The following is a 12479-nucleotide window of genomic DNA, read 5'->3' on the forward strand; positions in this document are numbered from 1 at the left end:
TGAAAGTGCTGTATCTCCCTCATGTTTCAGAGTAAAAGCCTGAAACAATGCATAAAGACTGGCCACATGCAGAGGAAGCCACAGAGCTCGTGAACTGGGTCCTAAGTCTTTGTATGGTGGATAGGCTTTCAAAGGAAAAACAGCCTTTCAAAATAATAGTACTTCCTGGTTGGATTTTCCTCAGGTTCTTGCCTGCCATATCAGTTCTGTTATACTCACAGACATTATTTTAACAGCTCTGGAAACTTGAGTGTTTTTATCCAAATCTAAATCTAATTATATGCATATCCTATCTTCTGGGCCTGAGTGGCAGGCAGTTTAATTTGGGCACACTTTTCATCCAAAATTCCAAATAGTGCCCCCTACCCTAGTGAAGGTAAAGTTTTCCTGAGCGTGCGAGGAGTGTTTGGCATTGCCAAAGAACGCATGGTTTCTACCCGATCCCGGTTAATGTGTATCTTGCCCTTAGAAATCGAAACCCCCAAATGTGTTACCTCTTGCTTTGCTAGTTGTGCTTTCTCATACATTTATGACTCTGTTCTGCCAAATTGTCTGCCAATGTGGTGCAGTCTCACATATGAGTTTCTTCGTCTTTTGATGCTAATAACGATCATTCACGTATTAAACCAACACAGAACCTACAATTGATACCCTTTTGATTGTTTCAATGCAAAATGATACCAAGTGGGACTATTTGTAAATCTCATCGGTACTCTACTAAAAGTTAGGTAAAACGTGATCTCTGTAATCTCGATGAACCACTTATCGATCGAACAGAGACCCGCAATTATCGTTTGGATCACAAACCTGCCATCAAAGCAGAAGTGCAAATTCTATCAATACACTCCCGTTCCTAGTCCTTCTGTGGCAGCATACTGGTACTCATTCTGGGTTTATCGTGATGCATTTTTTTGTTGATAGAATGCTGATATCAAAACGCTGGTACATTGAGCTTTTGATTCTGGTTTTATGTTTTTATGCCAAGTCATAATTGCCTCCCTGAATTCTTTATTAGATTTGAATTCTCCGTTAGCGGGAAAATGTTGTCCAATTTTATCTAATTTGCCAAATTTATCCCATATTCCAGCCTAATTGGTAGAATGCTCGGGCGCTTCTTTCAGCACCTCTATGGCTTTATTAAACACTGCTAGCTCTATATGTCACGCTCTGACCTTAGTTCTTTTATTATGTCTTTGTTTCAGTATGGTCAGGGCGTGAGTTGGGTGGGTTGTCTATGTTCTTTTTTATATAATTTGGGATTTTCTGTGTTCGGCCTGGTATGGTTCTCAATCAGAGGCAGCTGTCAATCGTTGTCCCTGATTGAGAATCTTACTTAGGGAGCCTGGTTTCACTTTTGAGTTGTGGGTGTTTATTTTCCGTGTTAGTGTTTGCGCCACACGGGACTGTTTCGGTTTGATTACTTCACGTTTATTGTTTTGTTCGGTGTTCATTACTTTATTAAAAAACATGATCACTTACCACGCTGAGCTTTGGTCCTCACCTTCTTCCACCAACAACAGCCGTTACACTATATTACAGGGAGTAACGGGTCCGGTCCGTATGTCACCATATCAATAGTTATTAATCCCTAAACACTCACGATGGTGTTCAGGGTATTTTAGATTTCTTCACTCCCGTCTAAAATACACACCTTTTATTAACTATGTGCTAAGATAGCACTACACACTTCCCCGGATAATAATTAATTGGTCACGGCACTTAATACTTTGTATTAGAACCGATACCATAGCATCTGCAAAGTTATTACTGGACAATATGATTTCTTAATGGCTTTGTGCTGTACCTCCTCCAATATCCCTATTATTGATTACACACATCACCAAAATTATTCACACTTGTCTTCATATTTCCACATAATCTGCCATGGTTCAGTACCCCAACAGGTCACACAACTAACCTCCCATTCACACACACACTTTTATGGCTACTACAACTAGGCTCTCACCCAGTTATAGGTTATGCAGGGAACCAACACTGCCGGAATTTACCCCCTAGGACTTACCCTTCGCAGGTTCCAGCCTACCCGGGCTTACCTTCTGGGACTCACCCTATATTTATAGTAATCGCAGGTATTAACCCACTGGGGTTTACTATTGACTTTATAGTACTAGCAGGAACCAACCTATTAGGGATTTACCCCCTAGGACTTACACTACAGGTACCACCAGCCTGTATGAGTTTACCTTCCGGGCCTTACCATTTATAATACAGCTACGTTTTGATCTATCATGTCTTCAATATGTCAATGTTCAAAATGTCAAATCCAACAGAGGGTACTATGGTGTTGTTGACCAGCTGGTGATACAATAGGACAGGTGAGAGAAGATCATTGCATGTAAATACATCTTGGCTGCCTGTGTAGAGAGTTAATTCAAAACATTTCAGAGAATATACAGTATCTGATTCTGTGGACATATTTGTTATGTGTTTTTTATTTTGTTTAAAGTATATTTTGTTTAAAACTTTTTTCATTTGGTATGTCTTCAGCGTAATCTACAGTGGTGGTACTTCTTTCCTCCACACCCCATTATAACTACACTGATAAGAAAAACATAAGTGTAATAGATGAGAGTTTATAGGACAAATTTCAAACAAAAACCCAACAGCTTTACACAAAACGCCATCCATGTAACATTTCAAATCAGGCACGGACTGAACTTTAAAACCTATTTTGTTACTGTCAAAGTCTATTTTCTTAATTGCTTGTAAAATGTTTTATATATCAGATTATACTCATTTTAGGTCTGAGACATTTCTGACTCAGACCTGAGCCTCAGACGAGTTGGTGGCCCGTGAGAGCTGTGACTGTCCCTTGGAGTATACAGAGGAACGCAGAGTCACATCCTCGCTGAAGACCTTCTCAAATATTTTACGTAGAGAAACCCTGACCCTCTCCTTGAAGTCCTGACCCATGAACACATACAGGACAGGGTTGAGACAGCTGTTGACGTAAGCCAGAGAGATGGCCAGGGGGTCTAGAGCCCTGGCCATGACCTGGGAGGCTTCCTTGCCATACTCGATCACCAGTCCAATGACATGATAAGGCAGCCAACACACAAAGAACGTCGTCACCACAACCAAAATTATCTGGAAGGCCCTCTGGGATTTAAAGCGGCCGCTGCTCACCCTCCTACCGATCAGCAGGTAGCAGACAGCGATGACCAGTAGGGGGATGAGGAAGCCGAGTATAAGCCTGGTGACGTGGATGGCTTTGATTGCCGACTGGTTGCCCTCAGTTTTGTCTTGTAGGTGGTTATAGATGCACAGTGTTATGTTCATATCATCATGGACTACTATTTCTCTGTAGATCATAGAGGGGAGGCTGAGGAGCAGACCCAGGACCCAGACCAGACCACAGAGCAGCCAGGCCAGGGTGATGCTCCGGTGGTTCTGGGCCCAGACAGGCAGGATGACCAGGGCAAAGCGGTCCAGACTGATGAGAACCAGTGTGAAAACACTGGCGAACATGTTGAGTACGACCATGGACGGAAGAATCTTACACATAGCCTCTCCATAAGGCCAGTGAGAGTTCAGTATGATGTCAGCTATGGAGAAGGGTATGGAGACACAGCAGAGGAGGTCTGCTGCAGCCAGGTTTACAAACCAGATAGTGTTGACTGTCCTCTTCATCTTCACTCCAGCTATCCAGATGACAAAGGCATTGCCTGTGATACCGAGGACACAGGCAATGCTGCAGAGAACTATGGACAGCACCCATATGGATCGATGCCCTTGTTCTGACAGAGAGGTTTCATTTAAGGGGTCATAATACAAGTCAAACTCCCCATAACTTTCTGTGACATAATTCTCTGAGAAATTCCCATAATGCTCTGAGAAATCCATGTTGTCCCTGTGGAGAAATTGACACAGAATGTCACTCATATTCTGACTTAATCATTAAAACACAATCTATGTTCTAATTTAATGTTTCATGGCATTGAGGATTGTCATTGATGTCAAATAACCATTCATGATTGATGGAAACTGTCTATATGGCATGTGTAACTACGTCCTGGTATCAGAGCATTTCGTATTATTCTATAAGTAAATCTGGACAATCCATTTATGTTACAAATTAATTTATGGATGTCCAGCACCCATTTTATATGTTCCAACTACAATTTGCATTATATGTTACGAATTTGCAAAACATGTTATGTTACGAATTTGCTAAATGTACAATATGTTACAAATTTGCAAATATGTTACGAATTCTAGCTAGGTGGCTAACTTTAGCTGGCTCGCCAACGTTAGTTAGGGGTCAGGGTTAAGTTTAGGACTTAGGTTAAAGGTTCAGAGTTAGGCTTAAGGGAAGGATTAGCTAAAACGGTTTTAACACATTTTACGCCCGCTTTGAGGATAAAACCAGTGCCACCGATGTGGCCCTCTCCGAAGGACATAGGGCTCTCGTTCTCTGTGGCCAACGTTAACTAAGACATTTAAGCGTGTTAACACCTCGCAAGGCTACCGGCCTAGACGGCATCCCTAGCAGTGTCCTCAGAGCATGCAGACCAGGTGGCTAGTGTGTTTACAGACATATTCAATCTCTCCCTATCCCAGTCTGTTGTCCCCACTTACTTCAAGATGTCCACCATTGTTCCTGTACGCAAGAAAGCAAAGATAACTGAATTAAATTACTATCGCCCCATAGCACTCACATCTGTCATCATGAAGTGCTTTGAAAGGCTAGCTAAGGATCATATCACATCACCTCTACCTTACCTGACACCCTAGAAGACCCACTTCAATTTTCTTACCGTCCCAATAGATCCACAGACGATACAGTTGCCATTACACTCCACACTGCCCTATCCCATCTGGACAAGAGAAATACCTACGTAATAATGCCATTCATTGACTATAGCTCAGCCTTCAACACCACAGTACGCTCCAAACTCATCATTAAGCTTGGTGCCATGGGTCTGAATCCCATCCTGTGCAACTGGGTCCTGGACCTCCTGACAGGCCGCCCCCTCAGGTGGTGAAGGTTGAAAACAACACCTCCACTTCCCCGATCCTTAACACAGGGGCCCCACAAGGGTGTGTGCTCAGCCCTCTCCTGTACAGCCACACAAGCTCAGAGAACGGAAGCGCCGAGTGCCCAAGCGCGTAAAGATCGTCTGTCCTCGGTTACAACACTCACTACAGAGTTCCAAACTGCTCAGGAAGCAAATTCAGCATAAGATCTGTTCGTCGGGAGCTTCATGAAAGCCAAAGATCACTATGTGCAATGCCAGATGTCGGATGAAGTGGTGTAAAGCTCACCACCATTGAACTGTGGAGCAGTGGAAACGCGTTCTCTGGAGTGATGAATCACACTTCACCATATGGCAGTCCGACGGACAAATCTGGCTTAGGCAGATACCAGGAGAATGCTACCCTGCCCCAATGCATAGTGCCAACTGTAAAGTTGGGTGGTGAAGTAATAATGGTCTGGGGCTGTTTTTCATGGTTCAGACTAGCCCCTTAGTTCCAGTGAAGGGAAATCTTAATGCTACAGCATACAATGCCATTCTGGATGATTCTGGGCTTCCAACTTCATGGCAACAGTTTGGGCAGGGCCCTTTCCTGTTACAGCATGACAATGCCCCAGAGCACAAAGCAAAATTCATACAGAAATGGTTTGTTGAGATCGGTGTGGAAGAACTTGACTGGCCTGCACAGAGCCCTGACCTCAACAACATCGAACACCTTTGGGACTAATTGGAACACTGACTGCGAGCCAGGCCTAATCACCCCAACATCAGTGCACAACCTCACTAATGCTCATGGCTGAATGTAAGCAAGTCCCTGCAGCAACGTTCCAACATCTAGTGAATAGCCTTCCCAGAAGAGCGGAGGCTGTTATAGCAGCAAAAGGGTGGACCAACTCCAAATTAATGCCCATGATTTTGGAATGAGATGTTCGACGAGCAGCAGTCCACATACTTTTGGACATGTAGCAGTGATTCATATGTTGATGTAAAGAATATTTGCTGGTCTGTGGTGTGTGAATGTGGAGCAACCAGAAGCTGCACTTGACACATTAAATTGCTTATTCCAGTTGCTAATAAGAATGCACCCATTAAGAAAATGAATGTAAAAACTGGTAAATCCAGTTCAATCAGATGGCTCATTGATCAAATCCGACTGATATTGCCAACTACTTTAATTACTTTTTCATTGGCAAGATAAGCAAACTTAGGGATGACATGCCAGCACCAAACGTTGACACTACACATCCAAGTATATCGGACCAAACCAAGAATTGTACTTTTGAATTCCGTAAAGTCAGTGTGGAAGAGGTGAAATAATTGTCGTCTATCAACAATGACAAGTCACCAGGGTATGACAATCTGGATGGAAAATTACTGAGGATAATAGCAGACGATATTTCCACTCCTATTTGCCACATCTTCAATTCAGGCCTGGAGGGAAGCTAAAGTCATTCCGCTACCCAAGAGTCGTAAAGCCCCCTTTACTGGCTCAAATAGCCGACCAATCAGCCTGTTACCAACCCTTAGTAAACTTCTGGAATAAAACTGTGTTTGACCAGATAATGCTATTTCACAGTAAACAGACTTTCAGCACGCTTATAGGGAAGGACACTCAACAAGCACAGCACCTACACAAATGACTGATGATTGGCTGAGAGAAATGATAAAATGATTGCGGGGGCTGTCTTGTTAGACTTCAGGGCAAATTTTGACATTATCGATCATAGTCTGCTGCTGGAAAAACGCATGTGTTACGGGTTTACACCCCCTGCTATAATGTGGATAAAGAGATCCTTGTCTAACAGAACACAGAGGGTTCTTTAATGGAAGCCTCTCAAACATAATCCAGGTAGAATCAGGATTTCCCCAGTTTAGCTGGGGAAACGACACGCCACTGACTGAGTAATGCCGGAGTGTCTATGTATGCGGATGACGCAACACTATACACGTCAGCTACAACAGCGACTGAATGACTGCAACACTTAAAGAGCTGCAGTTAGTTTCAGAGTTGGCAGGAAAGGAATAAGTTAGCCCTAAGTATTTCTAAAAGTAAAAGCATTGTATTTGGGACAAAACATATACTAAACCTCAACTAAATATTGTAATAAATCATGTGGAAATTGAGCAAGTTGAGATGACTAAACTGCTTGGAGTAACCCTAGATTGTAAACTGTCATGGTCAAAACATATTGATACAGTAGTAGCTAAGATGGGGAGAAGTCTGGTGCCACAAAAAAAGGCCATTGGATGTACACAGAGCTAATATTAATAATATGCATGTCAATATCATCTGGCTCAAAGTGGAGGAGGTATTGACATGTTGAATGAACCGAGCTGTCTGCCTAAACTACTGGCTCACAGCTTGGACACCCATGCATACCCAACAAGACATGCCACAAGAGGTCTCTTCACAGTCCCCAAGTCCAGAACAGACTGGACTGGAGGCGCAGAGTACTACATAGAGCCATGACTACATTTAACTCCATTCCACATCAAGTAACTGATGCAAGCAGTAAATGTAGATTTAAAAAACAGATTTAAAAAACACCTTGTGAAGCAACACAAACATAGGCACAGACATTACCAAACACACACGATAACATGTACTATGCTCTACACACACACACACACACACTTAATACTGTAGATATGTGGTAGTGGTGGAGTAGGGGCATGAGGACACACAGTGTGTTGTGAAATCTGTGAATGTATTGTAATGTTTTAAACATTTTATAAACTGCCTTAATTTTGCTGGACCCAAGGATTTACGCACAGAATAATACGAAATGTACTGAGCCTAGGCTGGTGACTAAATGGGGATACATAATAAATACAAATGTAGTGTAGCAAGTAGTTGAAAAGTTGCTAACTAGCTAAAATGATGAAGCTGTTCGTGTTATACGCCAGCCCATCCACCCTACTTTTGATTTTGCCTTAAGTAACCATCTGTCTTATACAGCCATACCAAACGTACCATATTATTCTAAATGAGGTGTCTCGGATTTACGTACAGAATAATACGAAATGTTCTGAGACTAGGCTGGTGACTACAATGTAGTCAGAATGTTGTTTGTTAGTCTGCATAATTAGGAACTGAAGGGTACATTTCTTCTCACAACGCCGCTGGAAAAGGCATTTAGAATTTACTGCTAAGCTATTGTCTATCACAGTATCTTCCATCCACAAGTAAATAACTTAAACAGGTACTACACAAAAGTTCACCTACAATTCTACTGAAAATACAAATCAAACTTACCCCATCTTTGAGCTTTCCTTTCTAAATGTTGTTTTCAGTTTTTAACCACAAGAGAGAACTGAGGCAAACCCACAGGAAACTACATCAGCAGCTGTTGATACCATCTATCCAACAACATCCGATATATACAGTAGGCAAATCCTTACTGAAGCAATTCCCCCCAATTCTAACCACAGATACATCTCTTGCACATTATTGGAATAAACTCTGCTGTCATCAAATGAAAGCTGAAACGATGGCTAGGCGTAGACTTATAGACAGACCTACAGTACATCCAAAGCATTTGACACGGTTGATCATTAAATATTACTTTCTAAATTGCATTAAGGTTTTTATGATTAGACATATAATTAGTTATATAGTTATGTTTATGATAGAGAGCAATTTGTTCATGCAAACGGCTGCGCATCTACCAGGGCCAAGATATCCTGTGGAGTGCCACAGGGTTTGGTAATTGGAATTTAGTTTTTCCTAATCTATATCAAGGTCCGTGCTGCTGTGTTCCGTACTTCCCATTCTCTTTGCTGATGATACCAATTTTATTTTATTACACTAATTAATGAAGACAAATGTTTTGAATGGTTCCAGATAAACAAATGATTTTTAAAATGTAAAAAAAAAAAATCTAACTTTATTGTCTTCACAAGTAAGAATAAGAAATATTGTAAAAAAATATATATAAAAAAAGTGCCAGAATCTTAAATCGGTGGGAATGAAATGAAACAAGTCACATCCACTAGATTCCTCTGAGTTCTAAATAATGAAAAGCTATCCTGGAAAGATCATATTCAATCATTTGTCTGTAGCAAAGTGAAGAAAACTTTTGGTATCATCAGAAAGATTACTGGTTTGGTTAATCAAGCTTGCTTGCTCTATACTATAGTTTAATTTAGCCATATCTCAATTGCTGTAATATTGTCTGGGCCAGTACATACGCCTCCTACCTACACAAATTACTCATCATACATTTGCAAGACTAGCCACCTCTATTTGCCCGGTTCCGTCTGCACCTTAGTTTAAGAAACTCAATATCTTGTCTATGTATGACATTAATGTATGCCAAATATGCATTTTTCATCTACAAATACTCATACTTCCCAGGTACATCCTCTTTCCATTGATCATCCTTGAGATGTTTCTAAAACTTGGAGTACACCTGTGGTAAATTCAGTTGATTGGACATGATTTAGAAAGGCACACACCTGTCTATATAAGGTCCCACAGTTGACAGTGCATGTCAGAGCAAAAACCAAGCCATGAGGTCGAAGGAATTGTCCGCAGAGCTCCGAGACAGGATTGTGTTGAGGCACAGATATGGGGAAGGGTACCAAAAAATGTCTTCAAAATTGAAGGTTCCTAAGAACAGTGTCTTCCTTCATTCTTAAATGGAAGAGGTTTGGAACCACCAAGACACTTCTTAAAGCTGGCCGCCTGACCAAACTATACAATCGAGGAAGAAGGGCTTTGGTCAGGGAGGTGAGCTCCAGAGTTCTTCTGTGGAGATGGTTGTCCTTCTGGAAGGTTCTCCCATTTCTGTAGCACTCCACCAATCAGGCCTTTATGGTAGTGGCAAAACGGAAGCCACTCCTCAAAAATGCGACTCTTTCTGAAGTATGACATCATACATTATCAATGACCAAGGACACAGCTACTGATCAAAATATAATTGATTTATTTGATAAAATATGCAACAGATGGATGGTATAACATTTAATTAAGTGTAATTATTGTCCACATCAATACACTACAGCATTGGCCAATGATAGTCATACAGGACATAGAAGGCAGATTCCAAGTTTAAATACAGAAAGATATTTACTGGAACGGACATTCCCTTAAGTGTACTTTCACATTGTTGTGGTCTGAGGGGATTTGTTCATTTTCGTCATCCTATTTATATAGCTCCTACATCCATTAGGAGGAATGTAACACAGGGAAGATAAAAAGGGAACTCAGGGTGAAATATAAGTTTCAGTTTCCCAGCAGAGGATCAGTTAATAGTTTACTTCCTCCTGTCCCAATTAAACTCCATCCCACCCAATGAAAGTCATCACATACACATAACAGGAGATAGCTCTGAGTAGGCCTGTCAGCAAAAGGGTATTCTGAGTGTTCTGACACATGAAAATGAACATTTCAATATATTCAGTTCCACGGACAACTACACTGGCAGCATATGGGGTTAGTCAAATTTAATTATGGTGCTTCTCGAAGCTCTTAACCACATTGTGGTGCATATCTAGATACTTTTTATATAATCTTTAACTAGGTAAGTCAGTTAAGAACAAATTCTTATTTACAATGACAGCCTACCTCGGCCAAACCCAGACGATGCTGGGCCAATTGCGCCCTATGAGACTTCCAATCACGGTCGGATGTGATACAGCCTAGATTCGAACCTTTGTGCCTTAGACCACTGCACCACTCAGGAGACCAACTACACCAACCAGCCCCAGTTGATATTTATTGGTTTGTTTTTTTAAATGATAGATGCAGTGCTACATGAAGGTGTAAGGTGGGTGGGTGACTAAAACTTTTTTCATTTGGTATGTCTTCAGAGTAATCTACAGTGGTGGTACTTCCTTCCTCCACACCCCATTATAACTACACTGATAAGAAAAACATTTTTAAAAAAACACAATAAAAGGCACATGACAGCCCGCTTGGAGTTTCCCACTCAGACCAGAAACAAGATTCTCTGGTCTGATGAAACCAAGATTGAACTCCTTGGCCTGAATGCCAAGCGTCACATCTGGAAGAAACCTAGCACCATCACTACGGTGAAGCATGGTGGTGGCAGCATCATGCTGTGGGGATGTTTTTCAGCGGCAGGGACTGGGAGACTAGCCAGGTTCGAGGCAAAGATGAACGGAGCAAATTACAGAGAGATCCTTGATGAAAACCTACTCAAGACCTCAAACTGGGGCAAAGGTTCACCTTCCAACAGGACAATGACCCTAAGCACACAGCCAAAACGTCACAGGAGTGGCTTCGGGAGAAGTCTCTGAATGTCCTTGAGCGGCACTGCCAGAGCCCGGACTTGAACCTGATCAAACATCTCTGGAGAGACCTGAAAATAGCTGTGCAGCGTAGTTCCCCATCCAACCTGAACGAGCTTGAGCGGATCTGCAGAGAAGAATGAGAAACTCCATAAATACATGTGTGCCAAACTTGTAGTGTCATGTCAAAGAAGACTCGAGGCTGTAATTGCTGCCAAAGATGCTTCAACAAAGTACAGAGTAAAGGGTCTGAATACTTAGGTAAAAGTTGTACTTCAAAAAAATAATAATTATACATTTACAAAAATGTCTAACAACCTGTTTTTGCATTGTCATTCAGGGGTATTGTGTGTTCATTGATGAGGGGGGAAAAATAAAAATTAGAATAAGGCTGTAAATTCAAGGGGTCTGAATACTTTCCGAATGCACCGTATCCCCAAAATATGTCTTTTTACAATTACATGTGACTGATGGCATAAACATCACATGTAGGCCTATACAAAATTACATCACATAAATTAATCTCCTTTCATTATTTCTTCCACTGTACCAGTTCCTTGCGAAATACTTCCTTCCTTAGTATTGTTACTGTGCAAAACCAACAAACAGCAACATGGGGGACTTTGTGTGGCTACTTCCTCTTTTTCTTGCTTTTCCTGCTGCCCTCTTATTTAAAGCATGTAAAAGCACAAACGTATGCAATCCATTACCTCCATAAGAACATTTGCCCCCCCTACTGTCAACACATGACATGATCTTAGCACAAGTAGGGTCCTCCACTGACTGGTTGGGGAGACAGAGATGAAAACCAACATGTCAGACATGTCCCTCAACACTCGTGTGACAAACTACAAAAAATTGGTTTCAGAAATAGTTTGTGGTAGACCAGTGGTGGGTGTGTGTACACATTCACCAGGATAGATCTGCAAAAGCAAGTGGTCCACCATGTATTGAACCAAACAAATAAAAAGAATCCTGCAAGTTTGGTTTACCTTTTCAGCGGTTATCCGTCTCCTCTCTGCAAGGGTCTTCTGTCTGTTTACATAGGAAAGGTATATGCAGATAAACCTGCAAAAGAAAGATGAGAAAATGATTACATTTCTCCTAGCAGCAGGATATTATGCTGGCAGCATGATAGCAGATTTATTTCCTCCAAAATAAGAGTCCTCCTGCTAAGACATGTTAACTTTGGGAATATCCATTTTTTGTTTTGCACCCTAGTGCAGT

The 12479-nt window shown here is 41.5% G+C and overlaps 1 protein-coding gene across 1 annotated transcript; it reads right to left on the reverse strand.

Moving 5' to 3' along the window:
• Positions 1–2442: 2442 nt before the first annotated feature.
• c3ar1 (C3a anaphylatoxin chemotactic receptor) lies at positions 2443–8276 on the reverse strand. Its single transcript, NM_001124403.2, is given in 2 exon segments — positions 2443–3871; positions 8254–8276. Coding segments are annotated over 2 exon segments (1095 nt in total). The 5' UTR covers positions 8259–8276; the 3' UTR covers positions 2443–2781.
• Between the last annotated feature and the right edge of the window lie 4203 nt (positions 8277–12479).

The sequence above is a fragment of the Oncorhynchus mykiss genome, chromosome 12, assembly GCF_013265735.2.
Source record: "Oncorhynchus mykiss isolate Arlee chromosome 12, USDA_OmykA_1.1, whole genome shotgun sequence".
In the NCBI taxonomy this organism is placed as follows: Eukaryota; Metazoa; Chordata; class Actinopteri; order Salmoniformes; family Salmonidae; genus Oncorhynchus; species Oncorhynchus mykiss.